Source organism: Haliotis rufescens, unplaced genomic scaffold (assembly GCF_023055435.1).
Source record: "Haliotis rufescens isolate VD_foot unplaced genomic scaffold, xgHalRufe1.0.p SCAF_17, whole genome shotgun sequence".
In the NCBI taxonomy this organism is placed as follows: Eukaryota; Metazoa; Mollusca; class Gastropoda; order Lepetellida; family Haliotidae; genus Haliotis; species Haliotis rufescens.
This window is the reverse complement of record NW_025963857.1, coordinates 11,322,440-11,349,891: the sequence shown is the minus strand read 5'-3', so window position 1 is coordinate 11,349,891 and position 27,452 is coordinate 11,322,440. Positions and strand designations below refer to the sequence as shown.

The 27,452-nt window shown below is 38.5% G+C and overlaps 1 protein-coding gene across 1 annotated transcript; it reads right to left on the bottom strand.

The window, feature by feature from the left end:
• On the bottom strand, positions 1 to 27,452 carry LOC124137491. The gene is made up of 8 exons (XM_046504206.2): positions 27,039 to 27,452; positions 19,898 to 19,996; positions 15,047 to 15,141; positions 12,366 to 12,393; positions 12,068 to 12,114; positions 11,738 to 11,824; positions 11,286 to 11,324; positions 1 to 5,934 (listed from the first exon to the last, which is right to left on the bottom strand). Coding segments are annotated over exons 2-8 (4,743 nt in total). The 5' UTR covers positions 19,900 to 19,996; positions 27,039 to 27,452; the 3' UTR covers positions 1 to 1,489.

Sequence of the window (27,452 nt, the reverse complement as noted above, 5' to 3'; positions counted from 1 at the left end):
ACACATTTCCTTGTTTATCATTACACCAGTTGAAATTAATTGTTTGTTTTACACATTCTCTTGGTCTATATCTGCCAAAAGGCAAGAAAATGTCAGGTTTGATTTAATTTGAGGTGCATTTTTAACAAAAACATTGAACAAATGCAAACAATAAGATGCAAAAACAGAATAACTATGTACTATTATACTACTATACATATAAACGTCTATATGACTTGCCTTTGCATGTGTTTGTGATGGGTACTACCAGGGGGTATCATCGCCATTTGACAGTGAATTACAAACACAGATTCATACAATGAACTCTGCTTTTAGTCGAGATTTTGTGTGATTATTGAAATGTATTTTCATGGTATTAGACCATGTATACTACTCACAAGATGTTAAAGAATACCCAGTTCTTTCATATTAGTATAGTAATATGAAAGATTAGGGTGCACTTTAACTTGTTTTGAGAAGTATATACAGCTCTCATGATAAGTCCCAATATGAAATATAGTTAAACAATTAATTGACTTGTTTATTGGAGGATAAACATATTTCAAATTATTGAAAATTCAACTCATGAAGAAACAATTATTTGAAAGCTACTAGCATTTAAATACAACTTAATCATTCATTGCAACAGTAATTGAGTAAATATGTAAAAAAAATAAAGATGTAACACCCTTAACTACTACTACTAATAGTAATAATAATAAGTGCATTTACAATGCGCCAGATTCCATTCACCAAATGCATGCTCATATCGCTACACTATTATTACAGCTGCTACACTTCTATAACAAAAACATTCAAGAAAATGTTTGTTCTACATTTCATCTAACTTTCAGAATCTTCTCTAAGAAGACAGGGGGCGGACGGGTAGCCTAGTGGTTAAAGCGTTCGCTTGTCACGCCGAAGACGCGGGTTCGATTCCCGACATGGGTACAATGTGTGAAGCCCATTTCTGGTGTCCCCCGCCATGATATTGCTGGAATATTGCTAAAAGCGGCGTAAAACCATACTCACTTGAGTTATGCCACTTGAAGATATAATCTTATAAAAGTTTTGGACATGGTCAACCCAGTGTTCATGGGTGACCCAGGTTTCACATGTGTCACAATTCACTGTGCAGAGTTGCTTCCGGTAGACATGCCAGAAGCCTTTGATAGCGGTTTCAAATCGTAGATTTGCCCTGATTGTTTCCAGGGTTGTCAGCACCATACTCATGACTTGTGGGTTTCACCAAAGTGGTACTTGTCTTGGAACTACTTTATGTCAGAATGTCCCCCCACACATGCTGTTGTGGGGCTGGTCTGTTTTCAAGGGGTGTATCAAATGGGGATTTCAAGGGTCAAGTTGGAAGGGATTCTAGACAATACAAAAGGCCTGTGATTATGTAGTGTCTCAAGTAGGATCTCAATGTGTATCTTCACATTGTTTAAATTATATATTGAGGTTTCACATACACACAAAATCAATTTCTTTGAAATCATCTCCATCAAAGTCACATGTAACGGTTGAAGTGATCGCTCATTTTCCTTCTTGCATTTCTTTCAAAGTTTTCCATTTCATCATCCATGTGGTCCATACCGGCTGCATTCCTAATGCCAGTCATCCCATTCCTCAGAGCAAACACCCATTCCTCTGTAGATGGTGACCTTACCCAAGGAGGACGTGGCAAAGGAGTGGTTGGAGTTGAACCTGCTGAAGCTCCATCAGTCTCCAGATCTTGTGGTGATGGCATCTCGGTCACTGTTGCCTCTCTCACATCCTCATCTAATCCTGTCTCACACGCTAAGTCAAATGCCAGCTTTTCTTCTGTGTTCTTCAAGAACCTGTCTGCTCCCAGCTTCAGCAAGACCTTCACATTGTTACATACAAAGGACACCCTCCTTGTGCAGATCTTGTGCAGCACGGTGTTGCCATTGTTGTCCCTGCTGTTGATGTCTGCTCCATTGGCTATAATGTCTTTCAAGGCATTTGAGTCAAGAACATCTAGTTTTGTGCAATATGTGTGCAGGAGCTCCTTAACCACTGCCTCACCATGTTTCTTTGCTAATGCACATGGGGTAATTCCTTGTTTGTTCTGACAATCAACTGGACATTTCAGTCGGACAAGTGCTTCCATACAAGTCCTGAAGTGGTCACCAAGTGGACGCTCAGCTGAAAACAGCTTGTGGAGTGCAGTATTCCCCATGTGATCTCTTCCATCAATTGCCATGCCTCTTGAATGAAGAAATCTTATAAGATGTGCACAATGGGATGTCGTTCCTACAGCCACTTTATGTAATGCAGTTTCACCTCCTTTGTCCACGGCTAACATATCCGCTCCCTTTACCATGAGGAATCCAATAATGCGATCTGTGAATTCCCCTTGTGTCTTGGCAGCCAGATGTATCACACTCAGACCATCTTCAGTGGTACGTTGTATGTCCGCACCTTTCAGAATCAGTCTCTCCAGGACACTAACGGTGTGACGTTCATCAAGTTGGACAAGTTTTTGAAACATCATGGACAGACTGTCACTATTCATTTGATCACATGATAGTAACTTCTCCAAATCTGAATTGATGTCTTCCTTACATGCCCTGATGAATGCTGTCATGATCATCAATTCGTTCAAATCATTTACTCTGTTCCTTCTGGTTATGTCCATCACAGTATCACCAGCATCATTAGCCAGAGTGAGATCAGCTCCAGCACCAATGAGGACTTCAGCGACGTCTCTCCTCCCCTCCCCTGAAGACATGCACACTTTATGTAGTGGTGTATCACCATACTTGTCAACAACGGACAGCATTTGCTGGATCTTACTTGGATCATTATGTGCTTGAAGATGCTCAAGAAGAACTCTCAGCACTAACGGACTATAGATGGAACATTCAATGCAGGAGATGTGGATTGGTAAGTGCGTGTTAACATTCTCACCCCAAATATCTACACTGCGAGTCAGAAGAAACTTAGCAACTTGTGAACTGCAAATTCCTTTGGATACAAAAGCATGATGGAATGCTGTCATCTTTTCATTGTCTGCAATGTTGACGTCTGCTCTCTGTTTTTTCTTGTTTGAGCCCTGGACAAGCATCTGAGCAACTTCCAAGCTTGTGTCATGTGACATACTGGAGACAATATGCAGAGGAGTTCGCCCCTTCTTGTCTGTTGAGTCTACATTTGCACCTAAATTCATCAGTTGTTTTACAACATCAGATTTGTATGGTTTTCTCACAGCAAGATGCAAAGCTGTTTGATCTTGCAAATCCTTTGCATCTACATCTTTACACAAAAGTTGTGCTGTTTTCTTCTCTTTGCCATTTTCTGCATCTGCATAACAGTGTAATGGTGTCTGTCCTTGATTATTTGTCTCTTTGTATGTTAATGTATTACTTGCACTTGACATCAGCATCTTGATGACTTCATCATTACCTGTTGTGCATGCAAGATGAAGGACAGTATTTCCCTCAGCATCATCCGTCTGTATGTTCACATTTTTGTTCTCAAGAAGAAGTCTTAAGATGTCCACAGTCCCTGTTGAAGCAACAAGAGTATGAAGGGGAGTTTGCCCTTTACTATCTTTCCTTGCTATAGAATGAACATTTTTTTTCTTCTGCATTTTAATGAATTCATCTTCATCCTGCATCAAGAACTGAAGAATAGATGCAATGATACCATGTGCTTCCATGCATAGCAAATGGGCAGGACTTTGCTCGTCATTGTTTTGAACACTGGCAATGTGGGAGTGTCCGCTACTTGCACTTTTAGACTTGACAAGCTTCTCAACAACAGGTTTGTTGATGAATTTTCCCTTCAGATGAACATGCAGTGTGGTATCTCCATGTTTATCCAGTGCCTGCGTATCAAACTCTGCATCAAGTAATTCTTTCACACATGTAACATTCCCTGTGAAACATGCAGAATGCAGAGCAGTAAAGCCGTCATTGTCTGTGCTGTTGGTGTCCCATTTCTTTGTCTTGAGAAGCCAGGTGAGAGTGTCTGGTTTGTCAGTGTGAGAAACACTTGCAGCAAGATGAAGAGCTGTCTGGCCTGATTCTGTCACTCCATCTAACACACTGGCATTTCTCTTTTGAAGGAGCTCAGCTGCACCCTTTCTGTTAAATCTGCAAGCTGCCAGAAACATCTCCTTCAGGTGTGTATTGCAAGGTTTGCCATCCGCTGTCGCATGGTCTCTCTGGTAAAAGAGTTGACTTATGATATGCTCATTCCCACCTTCACTGGCACTTATTAACAGACTTGTCCAATTGGGCCTTAATCCGTCACAACTGATTGTAGTGTATTTTTCAAGAGATCCAAGTTTGCAAGCTACATCCAGGGCACTGACCATTAAGTCAGATCTGTCAGTTCGACCTTGGAGATTTGTGATAAAGGTTTTTATTGCATCCGTATCTCCATGTGGAATGACTATCAAAATCCATTCCTTCAGTTTGTCAGGAGAGAGTTGCTGAAACTGGTTAGCAAGCTCTTTCAAAACATTATGGATAATTTGTGGACATTTACCCATCTTGCAAGCAGTCATGCATGGTAGGTTGACTTCAGCACCCACAGTGACCAACTCATCATAGGCTTCTCTGTTGCCAACCTCACAAGCCTTTTGCAGAGCTAGATGTTTGACATACTCACCACTCTCGGGCAGAGTCCTCAGGACATTCTGCACAATCTCCTCCATCCATGGATTATGTCCTAATGTTATAGCTTGCAAAAGAACATCCTTGTAATCACTTACTTCAAGCTTATCCTTGAGTCTACTCTTGATTTTGTCCACAAAGCCTTGAGATTTAAATCCTGGAAATTCCATAGCATTCATAAGACACTCCTCTCCCAAAAGCCTGGTGATCAAGATTTCTTCATAATCATCAATGACCAATTTATCTGCATCTTCCTCTTCACAATCTTGGGTTACTGTATTGAGGATGAGATAATTCAGGGGGCACCATTCCAGCATGTGTTGAGCACTTTTGGAAAATAGTACTTTACAAACTGCATCAGTGACTGATCCATGAATGACTTTATATGTTTTGTTTGTGTAAATCAAATACTCTCCGATCATATTTTTGGCTGCATCTGAAATCTTCTTGGCTGATAGGTCTTGTGTGTCTAGTATCTCATTTAAAGCTGCAAACATTGCTTGTGGAGATTTGGGTGATCCTGCAGGCCTACAGGTACTGTCTTCAAAGAAGCCATCTTTCATGATGATCACAAGTGCAGCAAATTTTGCCTTTTCATTTTCGGCCATGTGCTTGAGCTGCTGAAACAGGGTATCAACTGGGTTCTTCAAGCTTTCCACAAGCTCTCTGCCCTGTTTAGAGCGACTTGACTCAATGGCCATGAAAAACCAGGGGTAGTCAGCAGACTTTGCAATCTCCTGCAGTACAGCCTCTTGAGCACCTTCTGTTGGGCCTAAAGATTTCACTTTGGGCGGTCTCAGTGTATGCTTCAAAATTTCATATCGTTCATGTTCTTGTAAAGGAAAGTCTTGTAGATTCCTTCCAAATTGGGATTTGTTCCCCTGGCATATACGTAGAGTAGAATCCTGTAGTTTTGCCTGGTTCCGGGTTGATATGCTTATTATAACATGTGCTCTACCACATTCTACAAGTTCCATCAGATCAGTTAATTGGGTATCAATTTCAACACCTCTTTTAAAGGGATCATCAATGAAAATGATGTAATTGTCATATTGACTGTCCTTTTTAACGTCTTTAAGTTCACTTAAATTTGGAATGTACTCCAAATCCGCTGGATTTTTTATATAGAGTGGCTTGTAGGATTGATCAAAGGTTTTGAGAATGTACAGACCAATAAATGTCTTCCCACTCTTTTCTGGGCCTTGAAGTAAAACTTTGCCACTCATCAAACACTCCTTTGCAGATTTGGTGGCTCTGGTTTCATAATAAGAATCCACTTTAAAAGGGTCCAGTCTTCGCATGGTCCTCCCTGCAACAGGAAATAACGGTCACATCAAACATCATTTTTGTCGTAGTTATGAATGGACTGAGCACTGGTCTTCATAGAAGACCAAACCTGAGATTTGTGTTCCAAGTAGTGTTCTTACTCAACACTCACAGGAAACTCAATATGAAGCAAATGTATGGTCCGTCTAACTAAACATAAGGTAAGATTCTAAATGACCCCATTTAAAGATTTAAACCCCAACTAATATTCATGACAATTGACCAGTATTGCTTGTGTCACATCGGTTAAGATAAACTGAATGCAGACCTATCAGGCTTTTTTTGGTAATGCTGCACTCAGCAATATTCCAGGGCCCTGTTCCACAGAGCGATCTTAGCGCTAAGATGATCGTAACTCCCATACTTTAACATAGGCTTACGACAATCGTAGCGCTAAGATGATCGTAACTCCCATACTTTAACATAGGCTTACGACAATCGTAGCGCTAAGATGATCGTAACTCCCATACTTTAACATAGGCTTACGACAATCGTAGCGCTAAGATGATCGTAACTCCCATACTTTAACATAGGCTTACGACAATCGTAGCGCTAAGATCGCTTTAAGGAACGGGTTCCAGCTATTCGACAACTGTCTGTAAATAATTAAATCTGGACGAGACAATCTACAATCTAGTGATTGACATTATGAGCAATGATTGACAAGGTACTGCTTAATAGCTAAGGTATCATAAGGACTAGTAGAAATGTGCCCTTTGTGCTATATGTTATCATTATAAGGACTAGTGGACTAGTTTCTATCGTGTATATATATATATGAATATCTGTGAACAGATGTATGATGTATGTTATTTCTGTTATTGTCCTACATTTACTACCGTATATATATATATATATATATGTAGGACAATAACAGAAATAACATACATCATACATCTGTTCACAGATATTCAGATAAGTAAAATTTTTTATAACACGCTTATAACAAACTGACTGATATAACAAACTTATTTTTTAGTCCCGGCCATTTGTTGTAATTATGTTGTAGATATGCTTATAATGAACTATGGTTATTGTGAACTCCCGTTGAGTTTGTTATAACCGTAGTTTACTGTATCTGAAATCCATCTTTAACATGTACAAAGGTTGAATGATTGCCCAAACCAGAGAGGTGTTTGCATGACATCCAAAAATAGAAACACACTTTTCCTGATGCCCCCAAACTTTCCCATCAGAATTCTATATCATGAACCATTCTAACTTTACCAAACAGGTGACAGTTGACCTCACATATGTAGAATGCAGTAGAACTTTGAAACAATTACAACTTTGCAAGTACAATTCCTATAAATTACTTAATAACAAAGTCAAGATATTGCTGAAATATTGCTGATGTGACGTTAAATATTAACTCACTCACTTAATAACCAAAGTATGGGCACTTATTGTTCACTTCTGGTTTGGGAAAACACATGCCCAGTGCAGTACATCTTTGTCATAGAAATTCCTATGCCTCCAACTACCTTAATAATAACAACAGATATACGTAGTCCCCCTTGAATAACATCCCTTTAGGTTTGGTTGTGAGTAGCGGTACGTCTTTGAAATAGAAATTCCTTTGCCTCCAGCTACCTTTATAAAATGTGAATAATAAATGCCCAATATATTGTCCACACAAACTTTCTGGGATGTACATCACACTGAGTGGCCTTGATCTTCAATGTCATCCAAACCCAAATGAGAACAATAAATGCAAACTTAGGTGGGGTTCCAAACATGAAGTCACGATATCACACTGCCAATACTTCTTAAATGAATTCATTTACAAGTGATTTCATGCCATTTGTCTATACATGTAGCTTTATTAGGCTCCCCACCATTGTTAATGGTAACAAGACCAAAAGTGAGCAGGGCTCACTAATGCCCGCGACTTTGACGCCAACATATTTTGAAGTTCAAAACATGAAAACAAAAGCAATATTTCTCAGAAAATCCGCTTATTGAAATCAAACTTTTCACTGCACCTCTCTTATTGGTTTAGAAGCTGTAATTGGAAAAGAATCTATGAAGTAGTGTTTAAGTTATAGGTCAAACAAATGTTGAAGTGAACAAATATTCTAAGTTTAAAACTTGAAAAGAATCTAAATGAAACAAGATGTATTTTTTCAGAAAATTTAAAAATTGAAAACAAACTTTGCACTGCACCTCTCCTATTGGTATAGAAACTGGACCCACCATTGGAGGAGAATCCATGAAGAGGTTATAAGTCGCACAAATGTTGAAATAACTTATTTTTGTAAGCTCGCAAACATGAAAGCATCTTATATTTAAAAAAGTACACATCAAAATCACACTTCGCTGTGCACCTCCTCTGTTTGTATTGAAAATATTCCCTAAATTTGAAAAGAATCCATGCAGTAGTTTTCAAGTTATAGGTTGCACAAATGTTTCAGTAAAAGAATTCTCAGCAAAACAAAATCAACAAAAAAAGCAGTATTTTTCCGGAAAATGCAAACATTGAAATTCAAACTTTGCACTGCACCTCTCCCATAGGTATCAAAAGTGTTCCCCAAGTTTGAAAAGAATCTATGTAGTAGTTTTCGAGTTTTAGGTCACAAAAAAAAAATGTCCTCGGAGGGACAGACGGAATTCCTTGATTTAACTATATACCCCCGCCTTTTAAGCCTATGTCTGTACATCATAATTGATGACATTTGTATGACTGCTGGAGCAGTATTGACACAAGTCTTTACTTGTTAACCAATCCAGTTTCACACATTCTGTGAAATAAATATGTTTAAAACATATCTTTTCAGAATGCATTTTATAACATATACCGTATTTGACGTAATAAGTGCCCAGGGCGCTCTTAAAATTAGAAATAAGGGGCTCTTATTAGAATATAATTTTGGTGAAAAATCACAGAGTTGGAAGATAGTAAATTTCCTGATTTATGCTGACAGAAAGAGAATTTATGGATGTCAACTTCTTTATTATGAGGAACACAACGTTTCGGAATATGTGCTTACTCCTTCACTGAATGAAAGTCGACATCCATAAATTCTCTTCCTTATGAATACAGATTGCCATGTTGCCTGACTGTAGAAGGATTTGTGATCTTAACAATCATTGGATGTGACCACGTGGACAGGATCTCATTTGTGTTGGTGATCTTTACAAGTGCCCAATGATCATTCTGAGTATTGGTGCTTGGAGATGACAAAGTTAACAGTTTATCATTAGAGGAAATTGGCAGTTAATACTTTTAAACACCATTTGGATAGGATATTTTTAGGATTTGTAATCCTTTCTTTCTCTGTAGGAGTGAGTGAGTGAGTTAAGATTTAACGTCACATCGGCAGTATTTCAGCCATATCGTGACGAGTTCTCTGTAGGAAGTCAGTCAATCAGTTCATGTATTCTATGTCAAACCAGACTTGGCTAGATTCTGTGTTTATCTGTGTTAAGTTCCAGCTGGTGACAGTTTAGTGAACTTCACAAGTGATGATGGGTTTTAATATTTATGTTATCATAAACATGGTATTATAGCTTGTGAAATTGTAAATAAAACTGTAAAATAAATTATTTATAAACTCGACAAAGAAATCATACACGTTGGTTAAATATATGAAGAATTACTCATATTCAAGAGATATTAGATTGGTTCGATGCACAAACGAACATACTGTTATGTTGTGTGAACCGCCGCTCATGAACGCATCACATGTGATCATAGATCCATGACTCGATATGTACCATTTGTCTTGTGCAGGACTAGCGTGTAAAGTTTTGAAATCATGTGTAGCATATTGTTATAAGAATAAAGTTCACTACCAGACACTATCAATACCTTTCTTCACATGAAAGTTATAAATATCTGCTTAAAATATGTTGATAAAATTCACCAAATCCATAAGGCACTACATATACATTTCCATCAATGATACATCAATGCATGACAACAACATAGCATATGATAGATGGTTTGGGCAACGTTGTAACACATGTTTCATTTGAAATTGTATATCGGTATTTGTAAAATATTCAGGATAAGAAGATGGCATGTAGAAACCTCAGTGAACGTTAACTATGCTTGAATTAGAACCCTGTGTGTGACAAGGGGCACAGGTGGCCCAGTCGTCTAAGGCTCCGCGATTCGCTGTGCAGAGTTGCATCCCTTGGGAACGCCAGAAACCTATGACTGTGGGTTCGAATCCTGGTTCGCCCCCATTATGTTTCTAGGTTTGTCAGCACCATATCCGTGCTCGGGGGTTTGACCAAAGTGGTAAACGTCTGAGACCTGCATCACTTCGGGCTTCCCCCACATCAAGCTGACACAGTGATATAACTGGGCTACTGTTAAAAGCGGCGGTAAACCCAACTCACTCACTCACTATCTGTGACAACAAGCAATTGTATGAAGCGACTGGAACGTGTACGCGCTGTAAGTTATAATCGCCTAAACATCTGCCGCTTTGCACATGCTAATCAAGGGATAAGTATGTTTCTAAAAGACCCGATAGTTAATCTGTCATGCCATGGTTAACTATAGTAATATGAAAGAATTGGATGGTCTGTAACTTCTTTAAAGTAGCATAATTTGATCAATTTTCCGACATGAAATACACTATTTGTAGCCCATACCTAGTGTTACACACTTACTCACTCTAGCAAGTTGAGTAAAAAACAACCTTAGCACTACGACCATTGTAAGTCTATGTTAAGGTATGGGAGTTATGATCACCTTAGCACTAAGAATGCTCTGTACAATGGCACCCTGACATAAGCAAACGGAAACCTTCAGTTCAGGTGAATTGAACAAATTATTTTTTAACAAAAATATGTTTATGCAATACATTTACAAAAAAACCCGATCATATAAAGCTCTACAGCCATGGCATGTTAATACTTGTTCTGGTCGCTGTATGTCTGCAACAGTGGCAACACTCTCAACACTCTTGAGATTTAGTCCCAACTAGGGTTGGGAATTGGACCAAAAAGTGTATTGTGATATATTGCAATATTTCAAAAACATATTGCAATATTTTGCAATATATTGGGAAATAATTTCTAGCAAGAGAAAAGCTTTTTTCATATCCCTTTGACAAATATTAATATGAAAGCTGCAAGGTTAACAATTTGGTCAAAATTATGAACCAATCTTAATATATTGTACTATTATTTTTATCTACAATCAAATAAAGAGTGTGAAACATTTGTTTTGATTTAATAAGGTAAGACTATACATCATGGCATATACATTTCAGTCACAGTTTGAATAATGAGGGAAAAACTGTGATACGTATCGTGATGAATTTGTATTGCAATATACGGGTATACCGATAAAACCGCCCATCCCTAGTCCCAGCATACCTTTCATCTTCTCGAATTGTGTAATCCCCGTAGGAGCAACTGAAAAGATAAAAAAATCATATCAATCTTATTCATGAGTATAGAATGATCGTGTAATTACTTTCTGATACTTGAACATTCACATTTTAGCAGTTCTCAATGCTGATTGGCCAATTGAAGCCATAATACATCACAGTGCTGCATTGTTCATAACATGATTGTGTAGCAGGGCGTGGAGTCATCCCACAGATGACATCCTTACCTTGTCAGCTTGCTGATGGGGTTAACCTCTTTGGTCATGTGGTGCGTAGGATTAAGGGGGGTCATGAGAAAATGAATAATGACCATGAAAGATAGGGGTAGGATGGTGTCAACATTTATCACAATTACTGTAAACTGTATGGGGGATTTATCCAAACTACAGGGGTGTGTGAACATCTGTATCAACTGCAACATCTTAATTCATCACTTACCTTGCTGGTTAATGATTACTTTTCCAGAAAGTATTGTACCAGGAGAATTCACTACATTGAAGTCCTTTTTGTTGCTTTGGAATAAAGCTGAAAAGAAGAAACTGCATATAAAAAAAGTCAAGTAAAACAGCAGAAATGTCCTAGTTAATGATCCGTTAATGTTTTATGCATGAATTATCTACAATGGAAACATAAATCATTGAAACAGTTCAAAATTGATTTATTTCGTCTATTTTTTAAATTGAGTGATTATTTTTTTACGAGCGAATGCTTTAACCACTAGGCTACCCGACCCAAAAAATGTTGAACAAGTGCACCATATGAACCTACCAATGTGATCGGGTTTCATGTTCTCTAATGTTGCTAACTGCATGTCCCTGAAACAGAATTATTGCTGTAAGGTCGGATAAAACTACATACATAGACAACAATGGGCAAAAATATATCTTAATAGAGAGACAACATTGAATGTCTGTAACGCTTCATTTAACTGCCATGACACATATTAAAATCAATCAGTGTTTTTAGTATTTTCATCATCAGACTGCAAATCAAAACGTGCATTTAATAAACAGTCAAAAGGCAAATCCTCTAACAACTGCTACAACATTGGCTATAAAAGACATACCTGATCATAGCTGCTTCCAGAGCAATATCTGTAAACAAGGAGACAGGTTGACAGTAACTGACAGCAATGTATATGATACAGGTAACTTGAGGACAGATTTCTTCCAACCAGAAACCATATCCTGGCAAATGTATTTGAGATTTTGGTTGGAAATGTGTCAATAATTACAATCAACATCTTATATATATACCGTATTCGACGTAATAAGCGCCCCCGCTCTGATAAGCGCCCACGGGAATAGTTGCTAATATATTGGCTAGTGAACAATCCCAATTAGCACCCTTTCCAATTGATCAATGTATACAAGACTTATTTATTCGCGTATAATACACACTTGTGTGTGATATGCACTCTCAATTATGGGGAATTTAATTCTGGAAAAATATATTTGTCGTACATAAACATTTCAGGCTGTCAGCATAAACAACGAAATTCTGAGAGCGCCCTTGGCGCTTATTACGTCAAATACGGTATATATATGTATATGTATATGTATATGTATGTGTATATGTGTGTGTGTGTGTCATCAAGTGTCATCCAAATTTTGTAAAAAGGTGGCAAGCATATATATTTTTTTTTAAACAAACTGTTCAAGACATCGCTGTACATTAACTGTTGATGGATGTGATTCAAGTGAAGCTTGTTTGGTAGGAGTATGTAGAGCTACAGATAAGGCAGCGTATTTGTGTAACACCACTCCTCAACCCCCCAATATTCAAAACCCAATTACTTTCAATTAACTTGCGTATTAAATGAAAAACTCAAATGTATAAAACAGCACGCGTAAATACCCAAAGAAGCTTTTTCAGCATGTGTACAAAGGAGCTTATCTTTTAAATACAAATACGAGCTAATTTACTTTCCGAGTCAAGTATATATTTAGAACAGTTATCATGGATATGTACATCTAAAATATTATTTCATTTTTTTTAAATCTTAAAATGTTCACTCTTTGGGGGAAAAACCCAATAGAGTGATGAATTGATGAGTGAAAATATATTGGTTACCCAATGAAAAATGTAATAACCCAATTAAAATAGAAACCCTGGAGTAAAAACTCAATTTGAGCTCTGAGTATGTATATAATGTTTTTCTTGTAGGAACAAACGACGGTGAACTTCAGGGGTGACTGATTTGACTACGGACTGATACTGAGTGGGTCACCTTTGTTTCTTTTCCTTATTGCCCACGTTGAGATGGAATAAAACATGAATTGATGTGATATTGAATTATTTATTAAAGGGACATAATCAGCAAGAGAGTGAGGTGTTTACCTTACAGAAAGATGGATACGGTGCTGACAAATCCAAGAAACCTAATTGAGCCTAATCTGGGATTCAAACCCATGACAAGTGAATTATGGCATGACTTAGGGACCATGTTGGTTGTGTCTTTGGATTTTTATGTCCTAATTCAGCTAATCTCATTAAAATCAGATCTAAGTTCTTGCTGCCACTAAACAAAGATCTGAGGACATCCCATTACGGGTCACGTCAGAATGACCTTTCGTGAACTTTGACCGACCACTGAAACGACTAACAAAGAAGTCGACATCAGCCAATCAGAAAGCAGCTTTCACGAGCTTTACAGCACACGTTTCAACCTGGCGACTTCTATTTCAGACAACGCTTGAAAAATATGTTGACACAGTTCTCAATTAATTTTCTTTAAAACTGAATAAACGAACATTCTGGAATGTCTAATATATGGTTGCGATTGCGATATATGGTATGGCAGTGCTTCCTACGTACTGTGCAATGCCTCCTCCGTTCAAATATTTATCCCACGGAAGCGAGAGATAGACGATAATTTTGACAGAATCAGTCGTACGGGCCGTAACTTTCGTTTGGAATACCCCGTGTTAATATTTTCGAGGTTGCATAATTAGAAAACACATTCTGACTGTCTGATCTGGTAAGCAACGCTTTGATTGGTCGGATCAAAGGTCGTTCTGACATGACCCGTAATGGGATATCCTCAGATCTTTTTTTTTGCGATAGCGAGAAGTAAGATCTGATTTTAATGAGATTGTACTCCAGCTATATGGCGGCAGCATGTAAATAATCATATCTGGGCCATACAATCCAATGACTGATATTCTGAGCAAGGGTTCACTCCATCAGGGTATGATGATAGTAATCCGATACATTCAGGTGCACAGATCCCTGGGACCTATCGCAACTCGGATCCCTACAGTATCCCCAGGGGTGTGGAATAATATAAGGGTAACGCTATTTTTCAGGGCATTATCATTTGCAGAAGCCCAAGGTCTTCCATTAACTGCCCGATGAAGGAGGGCAGTTGAAAAGACCGAGAGCTTCTGCAAATGATAATGCCCTGAAAAAGAGCGTTACCGTTATTATAGCTAAAATGGATGGAATTTGTTATCAAATAAAAAGAAACAACAACATGGCTTTTGAAACATTTACTGCAATCAACACGAATGTCACTGACCACATTTTACAAATATGGAAACGTCATAGAACAAACCAGATGACGTCACTATAATACGCGACGTGATTTTCTCTACCCTATGACGTCACCTAACAACGGGCTTGATAATGGCCCATCGTCAAGCAATATGAGGGCATTATCAAATTACAGTGGCCCGCTCATTTCTGATAACATGCGGGCGTTTTAATGATAATTCTATCCATTTTAGCTATAAACTACAATAATACCTTCAGGATTTACAGGTGGGCCTGCATTCCTTCTTTCCATCTGTTCATCATCAGAACCATCTTCCCCCAGGGGCATGACTTCCACAGCGTCTGACCTGGAGAAGATAAAACACCCCTGGTCACACCTCATATTGTTAACATATGACACTCTTGGAATAACAAAAGAAAAAAAATTAACATAAAAAATATTTATAGACTAACAAGTAGTACCCCAAATAATGGTATCTATGAGGTTAAATATAAATAATTACCGTATTCGACATAATAAGCGCCCAGGGTGCTCTCAAAGTTAGAAAAGGGGGCTCTTATTAGAATATTATTTTGGTGAAAAACAACAGAGTTGAAAGATCGTAAATTTTGCGGTTTATGCTAACAGCCTGAAATGTTTATATACGACAGATATATTTTTTCCAGAATTTAATTTCCCATAATTATGAATGCATATAAAATGCGTATTATACACGAACAAATCAGTCCTGTGTACATTGATCAATCGGAAGGGTGGCTAATTGGGATTGTACGCTAGCAAATATATTAGAAAATATTGCAGTGGGCGCTTATTAGAGCGGGGCGCTTATTACATCGAATACGGTATATATAGGAACCCTCAAATCTCTTAAATTCCGGAGCTGAAGAGTAGGGGTATTGGATTCTTGATTTGTTTTCTTTGTTTGTTTGTTGTTTAAAGCCGCACTCAGCAATATTCCAGCTATATGATGATGGTCTGTAAATTATCAAGTCTGGACAAGACAATCCAGTGATGGACATCATGAGCATTGATCTATGAAATTCGTATATGATGACATGCGTCAACCAAGTCAGCGAGCCTGACCAGGCGGTTCTGTTAGTTGCCTCTTACGACAAGCATAGTTGCTTCTTCTGGCAAGCATTGGTTGCTGAAGACCTATTCTGAACTGGCTCCTGGAGCTGAGAAGGGATGAGAGTGGAATGGGGGTGAATGTTTTAGTTCATATATGCTGTGGGGTTCACAACAGATAACTTTATAAATATCACCTTCAACGGCAATGCCGGATACTGCACATCATGAGAGCTCATGAACATTAACAATTTTACAGACTGATATACCATGAATGAAACTACAATGTTGACAGAATGACGTTTTTTAACCTATCATGGCTATCAACAGTTGTATATTATGGTAAGCAGGAAGTGACATAATTTGTATCTGGCAGACTATCTAGATACGAAAGATTGACATAGAAAAATGTACCACTTAAGACCATTAGCCCCTGTAAAAATCTGGGTCTAATGTTAACTCCTAAGCTAATTTGGACTACAGCTTGTAATACTCTTGCAGAACAGGCAAGTAAAGCACTATATACCATCAAAATGCTTGTGCGTAAATAGAGGTTATCACACGAGTGTGTTTGGGGATGGTAAATATCCTGCATTAGGAATAAACATTGTATTTAGTGAGCCTTGGCGAGCTAAATACATAGTGTTTATTCCTAATACAGGATATTTACCATCCCTAAACACACAAGCGTGATAACCTCTTTATCATATAATGTCATTCTTCAAATCTGTGCTTGAAAATCGCTTCCCCTCACTCACAAACATTGCCTTAACATTGCAAATTTTCCTGGAATGCGCGCATTAATATTTATTACATCACAGGGTAGGTGATGTGTCAGTCGGACAGTGACAGTAGCCAATATAGTTCAAACTGAAATCTGTTTCTTATACAGTGGCGAAGCAACATATACGCAAAACAACAATTGTTTTTACTTGCCTTTCGCGACAATCCATCGGTCTGTCCGCTAGAGTAACTGCCCTTTGTCAAAGGGGAGCTACTCTAACCCTAGTCTATGAGACATCACGGCCAGTGATTGTTCACAGTCGGCCTGTTCTGTCATAACGTTAAGAAGTGTAGTCAGATGTATACACAGCGCCAAAACGAAACAAGGTAACAATTCATACATATTTCGCCTAAACCCAACTATTTTTATTGGTGGAAAATGTTTCAAGCCGCAGAGGTCTACAAGCACAGATATGGCTTCTGATCCCGCTTGGCTAGGCCTAGTGCCCTCGCAAAATTGTTTCGAAATTTATATCTCCAAAGTTTCTAAAACTTATAAAATGCCTTAGCGACGTCACAGTTAGACACTGATTTTAAGTATATTAGACTGTTCTTTTCATAATGATAGCAATCATCTTTGAGTTTATCCAGATTCCCGATGGTTAATTCTGACTCGATCGCTGAATGACAAGTGCGACGCCATGTTTGTTTATAAACACTGAAAGTAGTCCCTACTTGACCTTTGATATTTGCATCTCTATCCGCATATGACCCCAACGGATATCGTTTTTATCCGTTGGCTTTATCCTGCCGAGAAACCTACCCATTATATGATAAATACAATATATCTGTTAATAATGCCTCTCAAATATTTGGCACAAAATAACACCGATATTGATACATGGTAGAGAGCTTTGGGATATACTAAAAGAGAAAATATAGAAATTGTACAATTTTGTAAATATGTTTTAGATATAAGCTTTTCTTTGCGAAACGCTGTTGCATGTGGTGAGTGTGGCAGGTATCCACTTTATACAAAATATTATGTCATATGTATCAGATATTGAGTGTTTTATCAATGCCCACATACATACATCCGCACCAGTTTTAATCGAATGCTATGTGCCTATATAACAGACAGACAAGGGCGATTCGAGGCCTTCTTTGACCTGGGCCACTTGCACAAATCAATCTTAGCGCTTAGACTATGGTAAGCCTATGTTAAAGTATGAGTGTTACGATCATCTTAGTGCTAAGATCGCTATGTGCAAGTGGGCCCTGATGTGCATCTCTTCTACTTGCATGGTGTGGATGGACATGGATACCTGTCTGAGAATAGGGTTTACCTGCCAACTTCCAACACTTCAAGAATGGAGCAAAGGCCACATGCAACAGTGATTTGACTCACAATGCTGAGTGGCTGATTTATCTGATATGGCTCGATACTTACTGCTGCGACATACTGTACCCATCAAACAGTCTTTCAGGATTGTAAAGCTTAATTCCTTTGTGTGGTATTCATTCATTGATTTAATATGATGATTTAATTCTGTACCAATTCTTGTTTAAACTTGTATTTCAAATCGGAAAACAGCTTTAGGTAGACACGACCTATGGACAACAACTTCTTTATTATACTGTTGGGGTGGTTGGGTAGCCTAGTGGTTAAAGCGTTCGCTTGTCACGCTGAAGGCCTGGGTTCGATTCCCACATGGGTACGTGTGATGCCCATTTCTGATGTCCATGCCATGATTTTGCTAAAAGTGGTATAAACCCAAATACACTCACTCACTCACTATTAAACTGTAATAGTGACGTTTTGTTATAAGGATCTGATACTAAGACATCCCTCAACTTCAAACAAATGCCTATCAAACAAATGAATTGACCTCGTTACAAAATTTAAGACTTTTTTCACAGAAAACACCAGTGCAGAAGGGGTTAAAAATTTAGTATTGCATCATAACTATCATAAATAAAGTTTTGTTTCATTGACCTTTGAACTAAGATTGTATCTAGGAAAACAAATTAAATATGGTATAAATAGTGCCTTCCTTTGTCATTGTTCTGATCAGCCGGGGTGCATATAACTGGGATTATGGTTTAAATAGTGCCTCCCTTTGTCAATGTTCTGATGAGTCAGGGTGCATATAACTGGGATTATGGTTTAAATAGTGCCTCCCTTTGTCAATGTTCTGATCAGTCAGGGTGCATATAACTGGGATTATGGTTTAAATAGTGCCTCCCTTTGTCAATGCTCTGATCAGCCGGGTGCATATTACTGGGAATATGGTTTAAATAGTGCCTCCCTTTGTCAATGTTCTGATCAGCCGGGGTGCATATTACTGGGATTATGGTTTAAATAGTGCCTCCCTTTGTCAATGTTCTGATCAGCCGGGGTGCATATTACTGGAAATTGGTATAAATAGTGCTTCCCTTTGTCAATGTTCTGATCAGCCGGGGTGCATATTACTGGGACTATGGTTTAAATAGTGCCTCCCTTTGTCAATGTTCTGATCAGCCGGGGTGCATATTACTGGGACTATGGTATAAATAGTGCCTCCCTTTGTCAATGTTCTGATCAGCCGGGGTGCATATTACTGGGATTATGGTTTAAATAGTGCATCCCTTTGTCAATGTTCTGATCAGCCGGGGTGCATATTACTGGGAATATGGTATAAATAGTGCTTCCCTTTGTCAATGTTCTGATCAGCCAGGGTGCATATTACTGGGAATATGGTTTAAATAGTGCCTCCCTTTGTCAATGTTCTGATCAACCGGGTTGCATATTACTGGGAATATGGTTTAAATAGTGCCTCCCTTTGTCAATGTTCTGATCAGCCGGGGTGCATATTACTGGGATTATGGTTTAAATAGTGCCTCCCTTTGTCAATGTTCTGATCAACCGGGTTGCATATTACTGGGAATATGGTTTAAATAGTGCCTCCCTTTGTCAATGTTCTGATCAGCCGGGGTGCATATTACTGGGATTATGGTTTAAATAGTGCCTCCCTTTGTCAATATTCTGATCAGCCGGGGTGCATATTACTGGGAATATGGTTTAAATAGTGCCTCCCTTTGTCAATGTTCTGATTGGTGCATATTATGGGGAATAGGGTATTTTAACTTATTTTTGTATATATTTTCTTGTAACTTTTATTCACAATTTGTTTTAAAAAAATTGACCCCAAATTATTATCATCTGCATGTTGCCTGCTGCATCTCGGAATAGTGATAAGGTAACCCGTTGGCCTGTAGTGGTCTCATCTTACATTGATCAGGTGTATGCAAGGAGATACTGCAGTACTTACATTGTGGATGTGTCAGGCTCCTTTTTGTCCAGTCAGATGCTTGGATGTTTGTTGGAGATTAGCTTTCCTGCACTTCTTCAAGAATGCAATCTTCTTTCTCTGAAAAACAGACGATAAACAATTTGTCGTTTGATCAACAACAATATTTTGTAGAACATCCAACACGTAACAATGTTTTCATTTGTCAAATGTACACCCAATATTATCCCTGGTATTCTGGAACAAATTCATTTTAAACTTAAAATTATTTAAATAAAACAAAACCAAGGAAAAAACAAACACAAACACACTGAATATGCAAATGGTTACATTGTTTATTAAGAAGTCTCAGCCTGTGCCTTCAAAGAAAATAACAACTTGTTTTATAAACAGGTTTGTACATGTTGACAATGTGAAATTCCAAGACAGTGTGTAACTGCCAGCATAATATTTTTTTGTGGTATGCGTTCATTGTCAAATTGTGGAGTTATCTCCCTTCTGCAGGGGTAATGGTGCGAAATCAGCTGCGAAGTTGATCAATGTGCGATGCAATATGTGTGCGATAAATGTGCAACTCCTTAATGGGGTCGTACGGTGTTTTACGTAACTGTATGTGAGGCAATGTAACATTTTGGTGCCTATATAAAGTTCAAGTATCAATCAAAACACCTTTGAGTCTGTTCGTTCACTGTGACCCAGGCAGGACAAGAAACCCCAGCAACGAAACGACTGTCGCTACACAGTGTTATCTCACAATGCCCACGCATATAACTGTGTACATTGTATACCTCTTGCAGTGAAACCGTATCCCAACAACAAAGGGGGAAATTCAAGCTACTTGGTCTCTGGGGCTCCTACAGTCCTAAATAATCCATTGAGCACTTTTAAAACAGTGTGTTTTCCAGGAATTCATGAATATAACATTAACTTCTTGGAACTGCTCGAGTGTGGCGTTAAACATTAAAACCAACCAACTTTACTGAAATCTGAAACACTGACTTTCATATATGATCTTGAAGAAGTGTGTTTTAGGATTACTTCATTGTTTGTTTGTTGTCAGAATGCTGAATTAGTCCATCCATATGACTTTCTGTAAACAACGAGTCTGCACCAGACAAACCGGGATTGGTTACATGTTTAATGATACAATGTCACGGTACCATGACTAGTGGTGGGACAATACACTGATGCATCACGATTTTTTACTTCTCGATACAAGTATCCATCACAGTCGCACACCAAGTAAAAAAACCCGATTCTGACCTTGAATGTTTGCTTTAATAACTGTTCCACTAAACACTAGTGAGTGAGTATGGTTTTACGCCGCTTTTAGCAATATTCCAGCAATATCACGGCGGGGGACACCAGAAATGGGCTTCACACATTGTACCCATGTCGGGAATCGAACCCGAGTCTTCGCCGTGACGAGCGAATGCTTTAACCACCAGGCTACCCGACCGCCCCCCAACTAAACACTAATCAGTAGTGCAAGTTAATAGTGAAAACATACATATTTTCATTTGTTGTGCCATACTCCACACTGCAAACTGTAAATCATCAGTGTGCCAGGTATTTGGCCATCCTGTCTATGAAAAAGATGGCTTACGCACCACAGATAAGAGCAGATGCAATCACATTGCGGATCGTGAGTAAGGTATCGTGATACCTATCGGATCGAACAGTTAATCAGTGTTGACACCAGGTGTTAAAAAGGGAAAGCATGTCCAAAAGACTATGTATATAACATATTTAATCACATAAAGTATAGAGGTGAAACAATACATCGGTGAGCCGCTGCATCGTGAGTTTTCATGCGCCAATATGATACACAATACATTTTTTTCTGTATCAATACAAGACAATACACTTGCAAAAATACATTACTGCTTGTCTAATGATCCCCGGCGCTTTCGTCAGTCAAAAATCACAAACTGTGTTGAAATTAAGTTGCTGCAACTACCAACTGTCTACAACTAGCTTTTCCTGCTTTGATATATTCATAGTGAAGACGACCCGTGAAGATTCTGGGGTAGAATAGGTCTTCAGCAACCCATGCTTGTCATAAAAGGTGACTATGCTTGTCGTAAAAAGGCGACTTACAGGATCGGGTGGTCAGGCTCGCTGACTTGGTTGATGCATGTCATCGATCCCAATTACGTGGATCGATGCTCATGATATTAATCACTGGATTGTCTGGTCCAGACTGGATTATTTACAGACCACCATCATATAGCTGGAATATTGCTGAGTGTGGCGTTAAACAACAAACCATCTAACCAATCAACCATAGTGAAGACATTTCCATTTTCATTTTAGAAGTAGCCTGTATTCATATTATAACAAGACCAATTAATGGCAACAGGTTTAATGCTTTGTCTTTTATTATTGCATTAAAAGCAATCTCAAAATACCTCTGAATTTAAGAAAATATCAAATATTTAAAAATCCCAATTTTAAACAAAATAACAATATTTATCCTAATTTGCTTTCCAGGGGGCACTTAGTCAAGAATACAAGGAAAATCCCTGGTACCTTGGAACACTTAAATGTGAGGCCAAAGTCTATTAATCAATTTATTATGGCCTTAACAAAACACTAGATATGGGTTATCCTTGTTATCAACCATTACCTTTGACTGGAGTGGAGCAGATAACTGTATATCTAATAGGTGTTATCATTGGTGTGCATGTTCGAAATGAACACCTGTCACAGCAGGATCATTGCAGGTAGATCTTATGTTGGGCCTGTAGTTTCAAATTTGTGTTTGTCCTTATGGGTTGCAGTAAATTTATGTGTCGACTTATTTGTCATAATAAGCTGCAGTTTTTTTAATGAGGGCCTGAAGAGTTTAGTCAGGGCCTGCAGCTTCTAAAGTCTGTGGGTCCTGATGGCAGCCTGGTAACTGTTTTTATTTCAAACACTACAAGTGTGTTTTGGGAAGGCAGATATCCTGTGTTACGAATAGACATAATTAGCAAGCCTCTTAATAATACAATGTCATTCTTAAGTTCTATTGTCGAAAACATATTCTCATCTCTCACAAACAATACCTAAAGAATGCAAGTTTTACTTTACTGGAATGTGCGCATTAATATATTATGTGACTGCCTCCGTGGTCTAGTGGTAGAGGGTTCGCCTGGAGAGCGGAAGGTCCGGGGTTCGATCCCCGGCCACGTCATACCAAAAGACGTTAAAAGATGGTACTTGTTGTTACCCTGTCTGGCGCTCGGCATTAAGGGGCTAAAACAAGGACTGGTCGGCTTGGAGTCAGTATACTGTGTCTGAGTGGGGTATTCATGTTAAACTGTGGCATGGTATCTCAGTAAGCTAGCATTATAAATCGGCATCAGTCCAGACTAGTACAAGCAGCCACACAAACACACACACGTACATGCACGTCGCTATATAAGTGCAATAATCTTGGACGCAACGTCAAACCCCATTTCACCTCACCCAATATATTACGTTACAAGGTCAGTGATTGATTAGTTGGATAATTACAAGAGTTAATACAGTTCCAAGTGAAACTTGTTTTTTAGACAGTAGCGGAACTAGATATAGGCAAAATAACAATTGCCTACACATAATTTGTCAAGATATCATTCTTTAACTCTGTCATTAAAACCCTATTTTCATCTCTTAAAGACAGTACCTAAACAGTTTTCAAGGAATGTGTGCATTAACAGACATCACAAGGTCAGTGATGAGTCAGTTAAACATAGACAATGTAATATAGTTGCAACTGAAAACTGATTTTTAGCAACAGTTGCCTGCATATAATGTTTAAACTTTGCCCGTGATCGCCTTCTGCAGTTATCCATCAGTCCAGCCACTAGAGTACTTGCCCTTTATCAAAGGAAGGCTACTCTAGTCTCTGAGACGTCACGTTTGTTTAGAGTCTACCGAGACAGTCATAAGAGAAGTTAAGAAATGTAGTCGGATGTCGTACACAGCGACAAAAAAAAACAAGGTATCATTTCGGACATGTTTCAGCCAATTCCAACCTTTTTGAATTCATGGAAAGACCTTCAAGCAATAATATGGAAACTGATCCCGCTGGTGTCCTCTAAAGTTGCCTTAACTTGTAAAAACACTCAGCTAGGCCATCATAGACACACTGATTTCGATATGTTCAACTATTATGATAATGATAGCGATAATCCCAGTATTTGTCCAGACCCCTGATGGACAGTTCTGACACAATCACTGATAGGCAATCATATACTACAATGAAGATATACTACACTAGATGCAAATAATACATTTTACACATAATATAATTCATAAAGGTAATGAAATAATTGACATGCATGGTTTGCACCCTCTTGCATCTGTTTGTCACTGACAGTTCTCAGGGTTCCTGTGCAATGTGCATCTCCAACACAATAAACCTACTTGCCCTTATCTTGCCGCCAATATACATGAAACTACGGGGGCAAATAACTGAAACCTCAGAGCGTGGGAAGACATCTTGAATGTGACTCACAATAACTTATATTATTTATAAATAATTATATCTAAATTAAAATATATATCCAAAAATGTTTCATTACACGGAGTAAGGTGAAGGAAGGTCAGTAATCAGTCCTAAATGAACATGGTTCGGGTTTTGGACACAACACCAGTGAGTGTAGGTCAGTTTTTCACACCACCCCTCAACCATAAACCCATAAATAAAGTAAAATCACAAGAAGCAATTAAAGGGTTAGGTCTACTATTGCCTACAGTGCACTTTGCCTACAGTATTATTAAAACAATGTTATGCACCAATGGCCGTCACTAATGAGCTCCCATTACCTTCAGTATGAATGGACTCTCCCACTATGAGAGACTGAGAAAAAAACCCCTTGATAAGTGATAACAATTATATTTATACTTTGCAACAAGAAAAACATTACAAATCATCACATCAAGACATCACTTGATATGACCATGTCTCACTCATTAAAATAGCACATCACTGCGTCAGAAAATAATAAATATTGATTAAATGTCCACTCTTTTTACCTACATCATATCTCACTCATTACAATAGCACATTAATAACTTGTCACTCTCCATTGAGCATGTCTTTCACTCGGTCAAGCTTAATGATGTGACTGTAGGCGATAGTAGACTCCACCAATTGAAGTACACCGCGATTCAAGTTCCTGTGAATACCGAAAACAAAATGGCGGCACCCATTCAAGGGAATCTGATCGATAATCAAAATCTACATTGTGATTAAACTGGCCTTACTTTGTGAATCACCTGGATTAAAAACATGAAAAGATTTGGAAAACATCTGTTGACGAACGAGTCTATGCATAATACAATCGAATGAAATCTGCACGACAGATTATGAACCTGAAGTTTGGATTGGACTATGCATAGACTCGTTCGTCAACAGATATTTTCCAAATCTCTTCATGTTTTTAATCCAGGTGATTTGTCACACTTCACATTGCATAATGCAATCGAATGAAATCTGCACGGCAGATAAGGAACCTGAAGTTGATTGCATTAGGCAATATTTTGATTGGACTATGCATAGACTTGTTTGTTACTTGTTAGTCCAGCCAAAATATAACTCCATACTTCCAGCCTAGTTCAGCACGTGTGAAAACTGGAATTTTGAAGTCACTAACTCACTTACCTGGGGAAGATGCGCCAAGAGTGAGTGAGTGAGTTAAGATTTAACGTCACATCGGCAATATTTCAGCCATATCGTGACGAAAGATGCGCCAAGAGGGCAATACCCCTGCTTTACAACAGTGGCCGGTAAGACTATCGTCCTGTGGCACATAATACCAGTGGTTGATAGCATGAACAACTACCCAGTCTCATTTTAACTCTACATTGACAAAGTAATATTGAATTGTGATGGTGATTTCTAAAATACTTACATGAATATGAGGCTAATCTTTGACAGCCAGATGGCAGGTGGAGAAGTACTTATTTTGAAGTTGTATTATTTATGTGGGGTAATTGCTGACTTAATATTAAGACTTACACATATAAAATATATTGTAGCATTTTAATATATAAAGTTTGCCTGTGAAATAAATCCGTTCAGCTTTTTTTAAACTATTCCAACAAACTGTCACCTCTACAATGCGAGATGGCATATTCAATTTCCAAGAAATGACCTCTCTCGCTGATTTCCAAAGAATGACCTAGTGAGTCCAAACAGTGCACAACAGTTTGGTTGCTATGGAATTAAAACATATATCTTTGGACTCAGTTTGGAGGGTTTTTTCTCAACTTCTGTATGAAAAACTTTGTGTTTTGTACCATTATTTTGAACTAGTCAACACTATGGGTATTTTAGTGCTGAACTTTAGTAATATTTAAAATTGTTACATGTATAACTACCTCTGGCCCATTTCGGAATGTTCTAAGATAGCGACTTTTCTGTCTTGTGTAGTTAGTTACAAGTTGCATCATTTTCAAAGCGCTTTTGCTTCATGGTAGAATGGAGATAAACCTCTTATTTATACAAAGAGCTTGGTTCCAAAATTAGAATATGAGGTATCTACAGTGGGATTACATCAAATTTCAAAACACAGAAGGTATATCTCCTAAATAACACACATAGATAGTACACACCCCCAATAATGCTAAATAACACATAGATAGTACACACACCCAGTACTGATTTTTTGTTTGTTGTTTAATGCCACATACAACAATATTCCAGGTATATGACGGCAGCCTGTAAATAATCTAGTTTGGACCAGAAAATCCAGTGATTGACATCACAAGCATCGATCAAGTGAGTGAGTATGGTTTTACGCCAATGTAGCACTATTCCAGCAATATCAGTGGGTGGTGGGTGTGGGAAGAGTCCGTGGGGGGGGAGGAGTCCAGAAATGGGTTTCACACATTGTACCCATAAGGGGAATCGAACTCGGGTCTTCGGCGTGACGGGCCAACGCTTAAACCACTAGGCTACCCCACCACCCCTACTGCCGTCAAGTTAAATTGATGTTCGTTTGCACGGTCATAAAGATTGAGTACATTTTATCACTCATATGAGCAGCCATAAGGATATTTTTAGTTTCAATCTAGATTCTAGATCACAAGAGGTAAATGTTATGTCACAAAAGTAAGCAAATATCTGTCATACCAAATATGAACTGCATTTGCGGACACACAGGTGTCACGACAGTGGAAAACTTACCCCATCAACAACCCGTCTGCTTGTGACAACTTCAAGAAACACCGCTTGACACTCAGTCGGTCACAACACTGATGACGAAACAAGCCGAAAGGCTCCATATCATGTAAAGCGGGCGTTTATTCCAGGAACCGTCTGTCAACACAGGTCGCGATGGTCCAATGGCTCCCCTCCAATTCCAGAGCGACTAAGTGTTCCTGGAAATGTCTGCTGTTTCGGGCAAAGATTAAACGAACAAGGTGGTGAACTAGATCTGTTTGTAAACGTGTCTCCCTATGACCTAGTTTCATAGATCTCCAGGGAGGACCGAGTACCAGAGCGTGGTTTGTGCAATGAATAGACTGAGGTAATCTAATGCATCGGTCGATATAGCTTTCTTTGAAATTTGTTTGTGTTGCCTGTAATTTACTTTGAGCA

Bases quoted from the DNA above. Each gene is read 5' to 3' on its own strand.
- LOC124137491 (XM_046504206.2), bottom strand. The intron at 12,115-12,365 runs GTATGTCTTTTA...ATTCTGTTTCAG, and splicing joins CTGGAAGCAGCTATGATCAG to GGACATGCAGTTAGCAACAT. The intron at 5,935-11,285 runs GTATGCTGGGAC...TTCCTGTTGCAG, and splicing joins ACAATTCGAGAAGATGAAAG to GGAGGACCATGCGAAGACTG.